This window comes from Lepidochelys olivacea (genome assembly GCF_965140295.1).
Source record: "Lepidochelys olivacea isolate rLepOli2 genome assembly, chromosome: 10".
Classification (NCBI taxonomy): Eukaryota; Metazoa; Chordata; order Testudines; family Cheloniidae; genus Lepidochelys; species Lepidochelys olivacea.
In genome coordinates this window covers 81,266,824-81,285,657 of record NC_140420.1, presented here as the reverse complement: position 1 = coordinate 81,285,657, position 18,834 = coordinate 81,266,824, and the positions used below count along the sequence as shown (strand labels likewise).

The 18,834-nt window shown below is 40.9% G+C and overlaps 1 protein-coding gene across 2 annotated transcripts in view; it reads right to left on the bottom strand.

The window, feature by feature from the left end:
* Positions 1–18,834, bottom strand: part of PIAS1 (protein inhibitor of activated STAT 1) — a 95,908-nt gene that overhangs the window by 51,670 nt on the left and 25,404 nt on the right. Inside the window, exon 2 of one of the 2 annotated variants that reach the window (XM_084641775.1) lies at positions 5,161–5,605. In XM_084641775.1, the coding sequence (XP_084497901.1) occupies positions 5,161–5,605 (445 nt within the window). The remainder of the gene's footprint in view (positions 1–5,160; positions 5,606–18,834) is intronic. The other variant, XM_084641776.1, reaches the window with a different exon arrangement.

Below are 18,834 nucleotides of genomic sequence, written 5' to 3'. Positions count from 1 at the left end.
AACAATTAAAGAAAATCATAGAAGAAAAGGGCTATCTTCCCGAACAAGTTTTTAATGCTGATGAGACTGGGCTCTTCTGGGAAAAAATGCCCAACCGCACTTATACTTCAAAATCAGAAAGACAAGTCCCTGACTTCAAAACAGCTAAAGACCGTGTGACTGTGTTGTTTTGTGGCAATGCATCTAGGCATTTAATAAAGCCGGGCTTGCTCCACAGGGCTGCAAATCCCCGTGCACTAAAAGGCACAAACACAAATCTCCTGCCTGTGTTCTGGCAATCAAATAAAAAGGCTTGGGTGACAGCAGCATTGTTTCTGGATTGGTTCCACAGTGTTTCATTCCGGAGGTCAAGTGGTACCTCGAAGAGAAAGGACTTGACTTTAAAGTGTTGCTGATTGTAGACAATGCTCCTGGCCACCCTGCGGCACTCCAGTTTGCACATAATGACGTTGAAGTAGTCTCTCTCTCCCCCCACAATACCACCTTCATCCTCCAACCTCTTGACCAAGGCATGATTCGCTGTTTCAAGGCCACATACACAAGGCTTACATTCTCACGGATACGTAGCGCTATGGATGCTGATCCCAATCTTAATGTGATGGAGTGTTGGTAGTCCTTCAACACTGCCGACTGCATCATTTATATTAAACAGGCAATGGATGCAATCAAGCCTGTAACAGTCAATGCATGTTGGCAAAACCTATGGAAAGAATGTGTGAATGATTTTACGGGTTTCCAGACCATTCACAAAGAAGTGAAACACATTGTTCAGGTGGCCAGGCAAGTGGGTGGTGATCGCTTCGTCGACACCCTTGAGGAAGAAATTGAAGAATTAATTGAGGGCCATAGAGAAACGGCCTAATGAAGAATCAGAGGAACTGACAAAATCATCTACAGAAGACGAAGATGACGACGACGAACAGGAAGAGCCAGCAAGTTGGAATCTTCATAAATTTGCTGAAGTGTTCCAAGCAGCAAAACACTTGAATGATTTAATTTCTGAATACGATCCCTCTATGGAACGAAGCCTCAAAATCACACGGAGTATTACGGACGATTTGAGACCATATCAAGAAATGTTTGAGTAGCTCAAGAGACAACAGCGACAGTTGCCAATCACCATGTTTTTCAAGGAAAAACAACCAGCAGCAGATGAGCCTACGCAATCAACTCCTCGAGCTGAACCAGAGCCAACCACTTTGTCTACGACTCGCTCTCCGTCACCCAAGCTCTCCATCACCTCCGTCTCCTGGATCGACATCAAGCCCTGATGACCCCCTGTAACTACCCCCCCGTAATTAAAAAGACAGTACTGTAAAATTATATTTTGCATATATACTCTATTATATACTGTACATTACTGTATACATATTACTGTACAGGGTTGTATACACAAAACCATGTACAGTATACTGTACTTTATGGGCAATTTAAGGGATTTTCTAGGGTAATTTTTACTATATGCGATTTTCGCCTTACGCGCTGACTTTAGAACCTAACCCCCGCGTAAGATGCGACTCTACTGTATAAGAATTGGGATTTATTACAGAACTATGCTTTTGAGGGTTTGCTGTAAAGCCTCATCATTAGGCTTGGCAGAATTAAGTTTCAATTTTTTTAAATAGTTTCAACAGGTAATATTTTTAAGCTTTTAATTTTTTTTATTGATTTAAATTTTCAGTTATGAAAAATTATTAATGGGAGGTCAGACAATTATTGAATCTCAATGTCTCCTGACATTAAAAGTCAAAGCTTTACATACAAATTGCCCTCATCACATGTCAAAATACAGAAAGTAAATATCCTTAAATCATCAAATTATCCCCTTTTTGCTATTCATTCACTAGTCCATTTGTAACAAGCCTAATTCAAAAAATTTTAAATGACTGGATTTTGACTCAAGTTATCAAGCAGCATTTTTCTTTCTTTGCCTATCTGTGACTTTGATGATCATTGATAGAAATATATTTTTGTTGCTTTGTGTATGTGCAGTGAAATTGATGTTTACTGACATTCACCAATAAAAATCTAGTCCTTCCAAGCCTACTCATGATCAATATTCATTGCTAGAACACATTTAATTAGAGATTATACTAATCATCTTAAATCAGGTGCATCGTCTAATGCAGATGCTTTCTTGACTTTGCAACATCTAACATTGCTAAAAATCAACCGTGTCCCATACACTGCTGAGCTGGGACCAGACATCTCCTGTTCTCATAAAAAAACCAAAAAACAAAAAAACCACAAGCCTAGAGGCAGCCCCCTTGGGGCCAGAAGGGATGTTGTAAATCCCTTCAAGTCTCAATGCTACAGACAATATAAGCATAATCTTTTTTATTAACTGCAGGGCTGTGGAAAAGCTAAACAAGAGTTGTGCACTGGAAATGCTCTGAAGGAAAAATGAGAGAATCTGCAATTGAATAGAGCAATGGCAGGGAATAATAATTCCACTACTCTGTACTGTGGAGTCTGCTATTTTGAGTTCTCAAAAAGAGCACAGCTAATGTAAAGCACTAGCCCTGTAGATTTGAGGTTTACAAGTCCAATGTCGCTTTGTGAATATACTGTCCCTGCACTGGTACAGCTCACTACTGCAAAGTATGTGGTATATTACAAGTCCAGAGAAGATAAACAGTTGATTGAATAGCTACTGTATAGCCCTCTAACATTGGCTGTCTGTCACAGAGAACATAGCACCAGGATTCAGAGTAGCAGCCATGTTAGTCTGTATCCGCAAAAAGAAAAGGAGGACTTGTGGCACCTTAGAGACTAACCAATTTATTTGAGCATAAGCTTTCGTGAGCTACAGCTCACTTCATCGGATGCATACTGTGTCATGAAAGCTCATGCTCAAATAAATTGGTTAGTCTCTAAGGTGCCACAAGTACTCCTTTTCTTTTTACAAATACAGACTAACACAGCTGTTACTCTGAAACCTGTCTAAATGGAATGTCTTCAATTGTGGGTGAAGTAATCAGCATTCCAGTTTCCAATCAATGATACCCATCTTACAGGCATAAAAACTTTTATTAACACTAATGTTTAAAATCAAGTTTACACAAGTTAAGAAGGAAGGTACTGTACATCTGGGGTTAGGCTTGAGTTATGAGAGATTCCAAGTATCGGTTACAAGGTTCACAAGATACATTCATAGCACATAACCAGAATAGACCTAAACTGGGGTGCGGGAGTTTTTAAAGCGTTAGTGAATAAGTGATCTCAGGTATGCCACCCACAGAACGTATTTAGAGTCCAAGTCAGTATTGGCATCACAAATAGGTACATGGGTGGGGTGCGTCCCTTGATGCTTCAGGGAAGGAAGTGGGTTATTTCTGTGACCGGCAGTCTTGTTTGCTCTATATTAGAAGATATTTTAACAGTCTGGAGCTACACTCTGAGGAAACAAGTGACAAGAGACTTACATCTATTGCCTTCTTTTGTTCTTGACGACAGAAAAAATGGCTGGTAAATTCCATTTGCCTACCTGGTAATCACATTAATTAGTGAATTGGCTACCTACAATATTTGAGTACAAAGGGTGTAACTCTATTTTGGGTATGACAAACAAAAGATCTGTGCCTTTTCGAGAATTTATGTAACCGAGTAATTACTCTGAAAAGGAATAAGTGAAACCTAAATAAATTAGGGTGCACAGAACTCAAGGAAAGTCTTTGACCAGTACCAGAGACTGACAACAAGTTCCATTTGTGAGAATCGGGGAGCTATTTGAATCCCAATTAAAGTCTCCAGGCTGGTCTCATCGTGGGAAGTGCAGGGATGAAATCAAAAAATTCCTATTCACCTATAAAAGGTCCAAGGAATAAAAGAAACCAAAAGATAACAGTGCAGGCTGTATTTCAAACAGGAGAAATCACAAGGAAGGTGCATCAGCCATTTGAAGACAAAGCAAGTGGTCTGGAAGACTAACACACTTTGAGGGTGGGGAAGGACTTCCTTGCAACAATGAAGGAGATACCTGAATATTTGGGGCAAACATCCATCAAAATAACTGAAGACAAACTAAAACTACCATGTACCCAATAACATAAAACAAACATTTTATTTTATTAAAGTAGAGAAATTAATACACAGCCTTTTTCTATATGGTAGTTAGTGGCACAGTGATTGTCAAGGAAGGCAGGTCCTCAATTGTATTTACATTTAGAAATACCTATTTGTAAACCAATTACTTAAAGTCTTTTTAAAGTGTTATTTTTTTTTAAGCTGAATCAAGTGTTTACATCTGCCAATTGCTAAACCAGTGGGTTTTTCCTCACTGACATAAAAAAGCATTAGTGTGCGTTCTTCTTATATTTGTGGCTTTTTTTCAAAATGCCCCCATACCGCCTGTAGCCAGTTCTGCTAAAGACTAGACAATTACTATTTACCCTGCACTATAAGAAGAAACCAAAAGAACTGGTTCTGACATGCATGCCAGGAGTCCTACTGAAATCAATGGGACCACGTAAGCACTTAAAGTTAAAAAAGTGCTTTGCTGAACCAGGGATCCAGAACAGGAACACAAATTGCTATGTGCTGCTCTGTAAGACTCCAAATTACCCTAGTCAGCTACACAAATATGTTATAGATTATAACCACAAGACATTTTAAATACAAAAGTTTGCAGATCTTTCATAGTTAGTAAATTTAAGTCCAGAATGGACCATTATGATTATTTAATCTGATTTCCTACATAACACAGACCATAGAATTATTTATGTATCTGCTGAGCCCAAGTTTTTGTTGAACTTTCCGGTTTAACCACCTGCTTTTAGTTGTTCAGACTTCCTTATTTTTTAAGTTCCCTTTTCTAAAGCTTCGAGCCACAGTGAGCTTGTTTTTTGCCCATTACTTCCAATGAGGATGTTGAACTTATTTATACTGGAGGCAACAGTACTTAGTGTCTTAACTATAGTTACTATTTGAACCAATCTATGGGTATTACTTAAGATGACGTGTCTCCTCTTGTGCACTATAGAACAAGTTGTTCCAAGAGGCAACAATTTCTTGTATCTAGAAATATTGGTTCTCTAAATCATGTTTTTATTTAACATTTAAGCCAGTTTATATGCTAGAAGCTGAAGCCCCCACCCCCCGCCGCCCCTTTATTACTGAAGAGATATTCTAAATACAGAATTAACAACATTATAGCCTTACCTAGACTAGTTGGTTTTATCAGTTCATCCAGCAAGTCATAAAAAGGTAATTTCTGAAGCTTTATGTCTGGATGGACAGGGTGGAGCGCGGCTGTTAGGTGGGGAAGTTCCAGTTCATGTTTAGGTCCCAGAAGAGAAACAGGAAGCAATGGTGACGTTGCAGGGTGGCCATCATAAGTGAGCTGTGGAATGGTAGATGGAGACAAAGTTGCTGGCATGGAAGTTGAGTGTACGCTGGGGAGAGACAAGTCTGCAGGTGTCATGATTTTCTGAGGGAACCTCCGCCTATAGAGTTCTTTAATTTTCATTTGGACAGCAGGGCTGCAGCCGGCTTTTAACAAATGCAGTGCTTTTGTGAGAAGTTCGTGTTTGCGTCCGTGCTTGTTCCTCCCCGCGTATCCCAGAAGTACTTGCAGCTCAGAAACTCTAAGGCTCATAACCATTTGCTTGAAGACAAACAAAATTCATAAATATTAGTATTACAGTTACCACCTCTGCAGTGTTAATACTTTTCTGTTAATCTTTTTTATCACAGCTTATTTAGAACCTGACATTTCTATCCCATCCTTGACTATCTAGAACACAACTTAAAATGGGATTGTGTTTATTGAGTACTAGTATCAATCTAGATGTAGACAGTCTGGAACAGCCTTTTTACTTTAAAAGGTACTGAACTTTGATTTGCTAAGTGTGATCCAAGACCATCACGGCAGGAGTGAAAATTTTAGTAGAAAGCGGACCAGCTTCAAAAAAAGACCAGTGGAGGGGGGGGGGGGGGGCGGGGAGAGAGGGAAGAAGATTTGTAATGGGAGATACCAGTACATTATTCGTAAGTTTAATATGGTTTTCTTTCAATTGTACATTTCAGTAAATACAGTTATGGTCTAATAAGTTTGGTTCCACTAATATGACCAAAATATTAGGGAGTACTTGAAGGGCAGGACACTAGTTTTAAAACACCATTTTGAATTAGCTTATGCTACATGGAAATGTAGAGTAGTGTTTCCAACAAAAAGAAACGACAGAGCATAAATCCATTCGTAAAAAAAAAAAAAGAGAGAGAAACCATCTCTAAAATTCAGAGCCCATTAACTGACAAGTACCAACTATCACAGCGGTCTACACCAGGGGTCTCAAACTCAAATGAGCACGAGGGCCACATGAGGACTAGTACATTGGCCCGAGGGCAGCACCACTGACTCTGCCCCCCTACGCTGCCCCGCCCTCACTCTACCCCTTCCGTGAGGGCCCGCCCCTGCCCTGCCTCTTCCTACCCCTTCCCTGAAATCCCCACCCCAACTCTGCCCCTTTCCTGCCCCCAGGGGGTGCAGGAGGGGTGCAGGGTGCGGCAGGGGGCTCAGGGCAGGGGGTCGGGGTGCAGGGTGGGTCAGGGGGTCAGGGTGCAGCATGCGGCTCAGGGTAGGGGGTTGGGGTGGAGGAAGGATGTGGGGTGCAGGTGGGGGCTCAGGGCAGGGGGTTCGGCTGCAGGAGGGGTTCAGGGTCCGGGGCTGGCCTGGCACACACCGGGGGCAAGGCAGGCTCCCAGTGCACGCCAGGCCGGAGCCACTCTAGGTAAATGCTGGGCCCCGCGGGGAGCTGGTGGGCCACAGGAAATAGCCCCACAGGCCGCATGTTTGAGACCCCTGTTCTATACAAATAAAATAACTTCAGCATAAAGTTTGCAGTGTATTCAATACAGGTATTTGGAAGGATATTTTGTTATCTACCATCTTACTTGACTCCTAGTTTTAGGGATGTACACTGCTGCCTATCACCATAATATTTGAGCACAGTCAAAATATGTTAAAGTCAGAAGAAGAAATTACTAAAGTAGTCAGTTTTCAGAGTACCAGCCGTGTTAGTCTGTATTCACAAAAAGAAAAGGAGTACTTGTGGCACCTTGGAGACTAACAAATTTATTTAAGCATAAGCTTTCGTGAGCTACAGCTTATGCTCAAATAAATTTGTTAGTCTCTAAGGTGCCACAAGTACTCCTTTTCTTTTTGTAAAGTAGTCAGTGTATTTCTTTTAACCATGAGTTTCTTTTGTCATCACTGTTTTTCACCCCCTTTCTCCACTTCTGCTAGTCAATTTTCAACCCCGCATATCAGTCTTACCTCTCCCCCACATCCCTACTAAAAAGACAGAGAACTTGAGTGAAGGCAAAATAAGAAGCTGCTAGCTACGGTGGCTAAGGTAGCTGCAATCAAGGACTAGTATACTCCAAACTTGAAAAATCTCACAACATTTCATCAAGGTAACTTTAAATACTATGTTTTTTAAAATGCATTCTGTTTAAGCTGTTTACCTTAAGTGGCTCCTCTAAACAGGAATGAATAATAAAATGTTGTTAACTTTAAAAAATAATATACAAGTACATGTGTTTATGGTCTAGACCATTTAAGTGTTCTGAAGGACATATCACCTTGGTTTGCCTCAAGATAATTCTTTTGATATAAATGGGTAAGAGAAAATGTATCTAGTGCTGACTTAGTTTTTGAGGTGGGAGTTTTTACATGCAAAGGAAACCTCCCGTGAGGTGGATAAAAAGACAGCGACGAGAGCCAAATCATTTGACAATGTTTAAGTTTGATGATACTGTCATTTTAAAAAGGCACGACAGAACTTAGATCAAGTGGCAAAGAGGAACTAGAGTGTGCATTTGAGGCAAAGGGAGGGGGGAGGGAAATAGCCACAGGTTTCAAAAATACTTAGAGGGGGTTTTATTTCATTTGGCATCGATAGGACCCTACCAAATTCACAGCTGTGAAAAACAAGTCATGGACCGTGAAATCTGACCTCCCCTGTGACATCTGGCTATTGTAGGGGAGGGGCAGGGCTCAGGGGGCCCCAGCTGGGAGCTCCTACCATGGGCCTGGCTCCAGCTGCTAGTCCGAACCCAGGGTGAGGAGGGACAGGACTTCCTTTTCCCTTGCAGGGGCTGCTCTCAATTCTGGTCAGACCCACCTCCGGGAACCTCCCACATCTGCAGGAAGCTCCAAGGCCAAAACTGTCAGCCCCTGACCTGGGCAGAGAGGCTGCGGGGAAAACCCATCCCCCCATACCCTGCAATCCTCATTTCTGCTCTGCTGCTGGCACTGGCATTGACTTTAGAGCTTGGCATCTGGCCAGCAGCCACTGCTCTCTGGCTGCCCACCTCTGAAGGCAGCACCCTTGCCAGCAGCAGGCAGAAGTAAGGGTGGCAATCCCACAACTCCTCTACAATAGCCTTACAAACCCCTACCCCCACAACTCCCTTTTGGGTGAGGTTACAACCTAAGTTCCCTCTAAACTGCGGGGTTGCCTATTAAGCCCCAGGCACGGGTCCAGGGCTGTGGCCGGGGGAGAGGCGCCCCTACCCGCTGGACCCAGCGCAGACGTGCCCCAGACTTGCCGTGGCAGGTGGAGAGGAGTCCTTCCCCCAGCCCAGCCGGAGCTGCCAGAGAGAGAAGCTCCTCCCTTGGCCCAGCCCAGCCCCACCAGAGCTGCCCTGACTGGGGAGAGGCACCTCTCCCCAGGCCCCAAGCTGCTACGGCAAGAGAGGGCTGGGAGGAATCCTCTCTCCTGACCGCAGCCCTGGGGTAGCCTGCACCCCAAACCCCTCATTCCCACCCCAGAGCCCACCCCATGTCCCGCACCCTAACCCTCTGTCCCAGCCTGGAGCTCCCTCCCACACTCCGAACCCCTCGGCCCCACCCACCACTATATGAATTTTGTTACAAAATTCATTCCACACATGGATGTAAAAAATTAGAGGGAACAATGGTTACAACACCATGAAATTTCATATGTAAACATTTGAAGCTGTGAAATTGACTATTTTTAAAACCCTATGACCATGAAATAGACCAAAATGAACCATGAATTTGGTAGGGCCCCAGGCATTGACCATCACTGTTAGCTGAATTACTATGAAATTTTCAGATGCCATTTCCAGTCTAAAATTAGCAATTCACTTCTATTTTCCTTTTCATACACTCAAAACATTATATATAGGCTTTATCCTTTCCATATATGATTGTATCCTCTGGTCCCTTTACTCTTGCATAGTCTCTCCTGTTTCCCAAGATGGCCGGCTGAATGAAACCAATGACAAGTGTAGATTGCTTCACTTCTCTTAGGGAAGTGAGAGGACTTTTGTGTAAAGAAACTGAGAATCCTCTGTGCATACAGTACTTCCCTACAACCCCAACAGAAACAAAGTCCTAAACAAGGCTCTGGTCAGTTTCTCTTTGGAAGCTCTGCCAATGACTGGGGAAGAGTTCTATTCAGAATAGCAACAGACCAATGAGACACCATTCTGAAGGATTTTCCTGCAGGGGAATTTTGGAAATGCAAGGGGTCATGGGAAATTAAAAGCCCACAGTCCCAAAATGACCACCTGTTTTTTCTTGTATGGAATTTTCTAAAACCCTACCTTTATTATTTGGTATTTCTAATGTCAATTTACAACAATAAATTTCAAGATAATATTCATTGGGTTTGAGGAGTAATTAGGATAAGTTGGGGCCTAAAATAACGGCAATATTTTGTAGCCAGGTAGTATCAGCCTTCTGAGTTTCCACAACCATGGAAACTGCTGTGGAGTCCACTCCTTACCACCATTTGCTGCCTTAGTGTAATGAGAAATCTAAGGTTCCATTTAAAAAGAGATGTTGTCACTTGTGGCTAAGAAGGTAACTTGAGATGCAAAAGGAGTATAAAATGATGCTCTGATGTATTCCGGAACTCTTCAAACCACCAAAACAATAGTTCTGATATGTATACTGCCTCACTAACTTAATGAATTAACTCTGAAACCTAAAATATGGCAAGATTAGAGAGCTCTCACTACTTGTTGTTTGAGCAGAAACATGCTTATCCCACAAACCCAACCAATCTTCCCCATCTCCCTAGATGTCAAGAGTCTGAAATGTTCCCTACCCAGTTGCTAAAACCTCCAGCTTCCTGCATGAAATCTTCTACAGTGTGGGTAGGTATTGTCAATATACTAGTCTGTGGTGTACTAAAAACTGAAGGAACGTAATATTTTTAAAAATAGCTACTATACTGATTAAAATGAAGGTATTTAAATATGAAAATGAATTATGTAATTTAAATAAAGTTGTCACAGAATTTCTGTATTTCTGTTAATGTAAGAACGGCCATAGTGGGTCAGACCAATCGTCCATCTAGCCGAGTATCCTGTCTTCCGACAGTGGCCAGAGCCAGATGCTTCAGACAGAATGAACAGAACCGGGCAATTATCAAGTGATCCACCTCCTTTCATTCAGTCCCAGCTTCTGGCAGTCAGAGGTTTAGGGACCCCCAGACCATGGGGTTGCAACAGACAAATATGATCCAAGGACCATGCTGCAGAAATTTGGGCCAGTTTGGTGCAGAGTACACATGCTTTGGGCACAGTTGAGAGATCTATTAGTATCTTTTACATGTGCAGCTACTCCATACTCCTAGCTAAAGGGTATTACGGTATTTCTTTATATTGATTTACTCAACTAGAGCAGATGAGCTTTCATAAAAAGAGAGGGTGTCTTAGAACATTTCATTCACTCACAATATACTGTTGACAACTGAGAGGGAAAGTGACATTTAAGTACATCTGAGACACTGAAATACAACATTTAAATCTTCCTTGTGTTTAAAGAGACTCATTTGTTAAGCTGAAGAGTTTAAACAACTATTATAACCATTTCTTCAGTGGCTAGAATCTCTCATAATTCTGCAGTTTTCTTGCTTTGGTAAGAATCTCCAGATTCAGTTCTTGGAAACATTGGGGAAACCCAGACTGGATAAGGAAGTTTTCCAACTAGAGAGACACCCCATTAATAGGAGTTTTCCCCTTAAAGGATAAACACACAAAATGTGTAGTAAGTACTGATATGATGAAAGCATGATCCATAGCATAAACAAACTTCATTAGCCAAAATAAATAACATTCTTCACTGATTTCCTATCCTGAAACCCCTGTACCTGAACCTTATTTTTAAAAAGGTACAGTAACTGGATTACACTGGCAACATTAAGAAGCTAAAAGTGACATTGAGTACACCTGTTTAAGGGAACCCCACCAACCTGGAACTATTTTAAAGTTGATTTTTGAAACAGACTAGATTTAAGGTATTTTCTTGCTGATTTTTGTGGTTTTATGATGTTTTCCTATTTTATTGATTTTTTATTATTTTTTTTTTTAATTAAAAAAAAAAGTGTCCTCCTTCCCTGTTGTAGCATAAGAGCTACAGGAAAAATATGGGAACTCACTAAGGCCACATCTACACTAGCATTTCATCAACATAGCTCTCAGTTAGGGGTGTGGAGAAGTTTGAGCCCTGACCGACAACTGTACTGGCAGAATCTCCTAGTATAGATGGAGTTACACCTCCAAAACTGTGCTTTTACTGGTATAGGTTGTTTCGCTTGGGAGGTGAGGAGGTGGAATAAGCTATGCCAGAAAACCCCAGCTTTGCCAGTATAAGCTGCATCCACACTAGGATCCCTTTGCCAGAAAAGCATTCCTAGTGTCGATAAAGTCCACGGTATGCATCCGATGAAGTGAGCTGTAGCTCACGAAAGCTCATGCTCAAATAAATTGGTTAGTCTCTAAGGTGCCACAAGTACTCCTTTTCTTTTTGCGAATACAGACTAACACGGCTGTTACTCTGAAAACTATAGTGAGGATACACTGATTATACACCAAGTGCTGTCAATCATACAAAGTAAACAAAATCAGAAAAAATAATTCTCTGATTTTTCCAGCCTCATCTACACTTAAATGTTTTGCTAATATGGCTATACAGGCAAAACGCCTTTAGCATAGACAAATTTTAATATCGTACATGTCATAAAGCAGAAACACAAAGGGTCTGGGACAGCTTAAGGGCTGTTCAAAGTGAATATCAAGGTAAGATGATAAACAAGCATTGTAAGGAAAGTGTCTGTTTATTTTGACTCATTAGTCATGACCTTGTAACACTAGAGATTAGAGCTAACCTGAAAATATAAATCTGACATTTCTTGTTTGGCTACATAACAAACAAATTATGCTCCTGTGTAATAGCGTGGAGCATTAGTCATGAAGAAGAATTATCTTACATATAAAAATCTCACCCTGGTCTTCTGGTGCTGTATCTCATGGTTCATTTTTTCACTTTAAGATACAGATGCACTGATGGCCTTGGGCGAGTCATTTAATTTCTGTATCTCAATGTGAGCGATGTGCAGACTAAAACACTTCCAAAAGAACACCCCACAAGTATTATTCAAAATTGCCCTCTTGGTTTTATGACGCTCATGGACTTGTTCCACCCCATCTCTGACATGGCTGCACACATTTATTTCCCTCCTAACAGGAAAGATTTACTTCCATTTGTGCTGCCTCCAGCTCTCTGTCTTCCCCAATCCTTTCCAAACAAGTAACTCCTTTTAAATTAAGCCAGAGTTTTAGCAAACACTGGAAGTAAAGGTTGTACAAGCACCAAAGGCAAAAAGATAACACCTAGGTGCATTTAAGGGCAGGACCAAAGGAAGGTGATTTTTGCCTAAAGCTCCCACATTGGCCCACACTTTCTCATTTCAGTATGGGAAAGACAACCCAGGAAACGAGTATTTCTACATCCACAGTAGTTGGTCAAGTGGCATACTTACAAAAGTCAGGAAGGACACATTAGTCTAGGATGCTGACTAAAAAGTTGTGACCCTACTCAGGAATGTTACTGCATTGGCAGACACTTTTAAATATGTATTTGGATGGGCACATTTTGCCTAAAGCCACACAACAACCTTTATGACATTCCACCCATTATTCTAAAAGGTCTTACTCAGTACCGAGGAAGCTGAATACCTTCTTCATCTTTTAAAGGAAGTAAATATTTTTTTAAAAAACAGAAAGGAGGGGGAAGGTAGATAAAGACTAAGGGTAGAGTGGAAGCGGGGACAGGGGGGGGACTAGAACCTTAAAGATGAGCTAGAAGTGACAGGGAAGTAGCGGAAAAAACAACAGAATGAAAAAAAAATGGAAGAGGGAAAAGTTACCATCACTAAAAGAACTTTCTCACCTAAAATCAAAGATTAAAATACCAAAGAATTTTTTAAATTGCCAGTAACAAGTGGCAATAGTTATAAAATATCTCCAAACCAAGGACGGGGGGGGGGGGGGGAATAGAGAGAGAAGAAGAGTGAGAATACACATTTGAGTCCTGGGGAATCTTCTTTCCCAGAGTTATTTTTTTTTAAAATGTTAACTTATTCTGTCTCACCCCCTCCCCGCCGCCAACAAAAGCCTCTCCAAAAACTATAAATCATAGTCGCTGTAGAATTTCTATTGAGTTTCCAACAGGAAATACACAGTTAATAACAGAAAATTATCAGAGCTAACAGCCCTGGTGCTGATTCCAAGGAAATGCAAAGTTTTTCTTTTAAAATATATAACTGATGGAAGTCAGACAAAGTCCCAACGGCACATAAATGGATTTTACAAGTCTCAGAATATGCCACTAATAAGAACTAGAAGCTGAGAAACAAGACTTCAGAAATGTGGGACACCTGTATAGACAAAGTTAAAGACTTTCATTGTATTACTACCTGATCCTGCAAACACTTATGCACATATATAATTTTACTCACTTGGGTAGCTCCACTGACTTACCTGGGACTACTCATGTGCTTAAATGTTTGGAGAACCTGAGCCTGATTTATAAAAGTCCAAGTTATGCTAGCTGTAAGCAGGAACCTCGGACATTATCAGTATATTTATTTAAATAATTAATGAGTTACAAAAACAAAAATAAAAAAGGAAAGCTGATTAATGACCACACTTTGCTCTACTCTGCGCACAGTGTAAGGCACGGGCCAGTCTACACTAAGATTTTGTAAGGGCTTCTATCACAGAGGTATTGAGGGTATGTCTACACTACAATCCTTACTGTTGCTGTGGTATAAGCACTTGCTTCAGCAATGGAAGGGGTTTTTCTGTCTACAGTAAATTGACCTCCTCGAGAGGCAGTAGATAGATTATAGGAAGAATTCTTCCATTGCCCTCCAACATCTACACCAGGGCTCAGGTCGGCTTAACTATGTCTCACAGCGGTGTACATTTTTCACACTCCTGTAGCTAGATCAATCTTTAAGTTTTAGATATAGATGAGGCCTGAATAGATAAGGAGAACTGGCAGCAGTTATTGTTTAGGTGAGCCTTAAGGATTCAGACACATTTAGTGTTAGCAGAGTTCTACAATTGTTTCCCAGACAAATACAGACAGACATTTTTTCTTCTTCTGTGATTCAAGCTATAAACTACTACTCTAAGAAGTTTATAGCATGGTTCTAAAATATGGTTCTAAATGAGGTCCTCAAAAAATTAATCCTTGTTCACAATGAAAACCATACCAAAGGATTAAATCATAGTACAGAAAGGGTCTCCATTAATCTCATGTACCTACAGCATCCAGCAGCACTAACACATTGTTTCACTGCCAGATAGCTCTTTGACACTAGAAACAAGAGTCTCTCTGGATGTTCTGGTAAAATCTTACGATTGCTGATGACGCAGCTTTGTGACGTTCCCCTCTGGGGTCACCCAGACTGGTGATCTGCTAGGCCTCTCCAATCCTTGACTCTGGGAGCTAGCCTTACCCTGCTCTTCTGTGAGAACCCCACTCCTGGGCTGTTCATGCACAGCCTCTGGCACATAAGCTGCTCCCAGCTACTTGCAACCGAATGACACTAACCAATATCTCCGGTCCCAAACACAATCCTGGGAACCTCCGTCTTGCAGTGTCCAGTTATGCCCGCTGGACGCTGCAAGCTTATATGAATGTGTCAGTTTAACAAAGAAATTGATATGTATCAAGCTTGTTACCCCAGGGGGAGACTCTAACACACTTCAAACCAAACACACTGCTTCAGGAGGAATAAACAAACAAATGTATTAACTATAAAGATTGACTTATAATCACTTAAAATCTAAGCATAACAGGTCAGATTTGGTCAAATGAAATAAAAGCAAAACGCATTCTAAGCTGATCTTAACACTTTCAATGCCCTTACAAACTTAGATGCTCTCACCATAGGCTGGCTGGTTGCCCTTCAGCCAGGCTCTCCCCTTTGATCAGGGCTTCAGTCATTTGGTGGTGATGTCTGTAGATGGAGGTGGAAGAGAGAGGAAGAGTATGGCAAATGTCTCTTCCTTTTATCATAGCCTTTATTGCCTCTTGGCTTTGTCCCCGCCCCTTCATAATCAAGTTAGCATTACTGAGTCTCTCCAAGCAAGATTGAGCAATTCCCCTGGTGTGGCCCCATGCAGGTGAGTCATTGCATTGTAGCTCCCTTGATAGACAATGGCTGTTGATGGATTGTTTGACATCCCGCCCAGGCATTGGTTACTTTCCTTGCTGTTGCCTCTGGTGAGCTAATATCTGGCCGATTCCCCCAAATTACAGCATATTTTAGTGACCACAATACAATACAATTCTCAGAACTTCATATGCATTAATGATATACATATATGGATAGAGAAATGACTTTCAGCAGATCATAACCTTTCCCCCGATACCTTACAAGACACGCTTTATATGTAAGATCACTATTATATGAAAATGAGGAAGGAGGCACGCTCCACCAAGGTATAGAACTATTCTAAGAAGTTTATAGCATGGTTCTAAAATATGGTTCTAAATGAGGTCCTCAAAAATTAATTCTTGTTCACAGTGAAAACCATACTAAAGGATTAAATGATGCTACAGAAAGGGTCTCCATTACTCTCAATATACCGGGGTGGCCAACCAGTCGCTCCAGAGCCACATGCAGCTCTTCAGAGTTAATATGCGGCTCCTTGTAGAGGCACCGACTGACTCTGGGGCTGGAGCTACAGGCACCAACTTTCCATTGTGCCAGGGGATGCTCACTGCTCAACCCCTGGCTCTGCCACAGGCCCTGCCCTCACTCCACCCCTTCCCAAGCCTGCCATGCCCTCGCTCCTCCTCCCCAGAGCCTCCTGCATGCCACAAAACAGCTGATTGGGAGGTGCTGGGAGGGAGAAGCACTGACTGGCAAGGGCTGTCGGTAGGTGGGAGGAGCTGGGAGCAGGGTGGGGAGCTGATGGGGGGCTGCTGACATATTACTGTGGCTCTTCGGCAATGTACATTGGTAAATTCTGGCTCCTTCTCGGGCTCAGGTTGGCAACCCCTGCACTATACCTACAGCATCCAGCAGTATTAATACATTGTTTTCCTGCCAGATAGCTCTTTGACACTAGGAACAAGAGTCTCTCTGGATGTTGTGGTAAAATCTTACAATTGCTGGTGATGAGACTTTACATCACGTATGGCTAAGATTTGTTCATCCCTTCAGGGATTTTACAAACTAAACAACTGGAATTCCAGGATCACAGTAAGATTTATGAAAATATTAGCAAGGATGTCAGGAAGAATAACATATTCCTTCTCTGTATGAAGTCACATTCCCTAATCTTAAATCCCATTTGTAAGACTAGCATTCTGTTAAGATAGAACTATAAAAATTGTAAACAGCCAATTGAAAAATTGCAAGAGAGTAAGACCAAAAAAAATTCATGGAAACCTCAAGCCCCTCCATGACAGGTTGTAACTTTCTGCATCTATCTAATGCATACAGAACACTAAAAGGATGAAGTTACAGTAATTCAATATGGAAGGGAGGCAAAAGCAGAAAAGTACAGTAATAAATATACAACACACTATGACCTTTATGGAGGATATTGCTTTTCATAATGAAAAACTCAGCTCCTTTCTGGTGTTACCCAAGCAATGTTTTCCCAAGGTGGTGTAAAAAAAAAAAAAATGTACAAAATAATTAGGGCTGTCGATCAATCACAGTTAACTCACACAATTAACTCAAAAAAATTAATCACGATTAATCGCACCATTAAACGTTGAATACCAATTGAAAGTTATTAAATATTTTTGGATGTTCTACATTTTCAATTATATCAATTTCAATTGCAATATAGAATACAAAGTGTACGGTGCTCACTTTATGATTATTTTTTATTACAAATATCAGCACTGTAAAAATCCTCACCTCATACAAGTACTGTAATGCAATCTCTTTAGCATCAAAGTGCAACGTACAAATGTAGTTTGTTACATAATTATACTCAAAAACAAAGTAATGCAAAACTTTAGAGCCTACAAGTCCACTCAGTCCCACTTCTTGTCCAGCCAACTGCTAAGAGAAACAAGTTTGTTTACATTTACAGGGGATGCTGCCCTCTTCTTAATTACAACGTCACCTGAAAGTGAGAACAGGCGTTCACATGGCACTCTTGTAGCTGGCGTTGCAAGATATTTACATGCCAGATGTGCTAAAAATCCATGTGCCTCTTCATGCTTCGGCCATCGCTCCAGAGGACATGTGTCCATGCTGATAATGCTTGTTAAAAAAATAATGCATTAATTAAATTTGTGACTGAACTCCTTGGGGGAGAATTATATGGCTCCTGCTCTGTTTTACCAGGATTCTGCCATATATTTCATGTTATACCAGTCTTGATGACCCAGCACGTTGTTCATTTTAAGAACACTTTCGCTGCAAATTTGACAAAATGCAAAGATACCAATGTGAAATTTCTAAAGAGAGCTACAGCACTCGACCCAAGATTTAAGAATCTAAAGTGCCTTCCAAAATCTGAGAGGGACAAGGTGTGGCGCATGCTTTCAGAAGTCTTAAAAGAGCAACACTCTGATGTGGAAACTACAGAACCCAAACCACCAAAAAAGAAAATCAACCTTCTGCTGTTGGCATCTGACTCAGATGATGAAAATGAACATGCATTGGTCCGCACTGCTTTGGATCGTTATTGAGCAGAACCCATCATTGGCATGGACGCATGTCCTCTGGAATGGTGGTTGAAGCATTATGGGACATATGAACCTTTAGCACATCTGGCACATAAATATTCTATTATTGTTTAACAGCACAATTAATCGTACGATTACCTTTTTTTAAACACACAATTAATCGTGATTAATTTTTTTAAATCGATTGACAGCCCTAAAAATAATAGGTGCCAATTACGTGTCCCTATAATACACAGGTGATGATGTAGTGTCCTTACCTGAGGAAAACCTTATTTTATGTATTTATTCCCTGAGAAGAACAGTTCATAATTGTTCGTTTTGAACAAATGCTTTCATTCACTGGTCCAATTTACAAATAAAAAGTTTCAGGTAACCTTATTTTATTGTTAAGAATAATTTGCTATCCAAGTGATTTCAACATACTGCAACTGCAAGGAAAAAAATAAACTAGAATTGATCCAATGTGCTAGTTCCCTCTCTTCTAAGTCAGTCACCTTAAGCAGCTCACATGTAACACCACCTAGTTCATGGTTCTGATTTGCTAACACTAGGCTTCTCACTCCAGTGGCAAAAGTATGATATACAGCTTCAAAAGTCAGATACCATTTACTGCATAATGATCTCACACAACATCTGTCAGTTTTCTTACTAATAAAACCATTGAAAGCCTTTTAATATATATCAGTTCAAAAAACAGTTTTAGCACTTCAGAGTTATTAAAAATTCTGTTTGGACATCTAAGAATAGAAAAAACATCTTTCTTGCACAGAGGCTTACTGATTTATTATAGATTAACTCCCCTCATTTTGTTTTAAGGTCTCAGAAATTAGCTGTATTTGATGTCT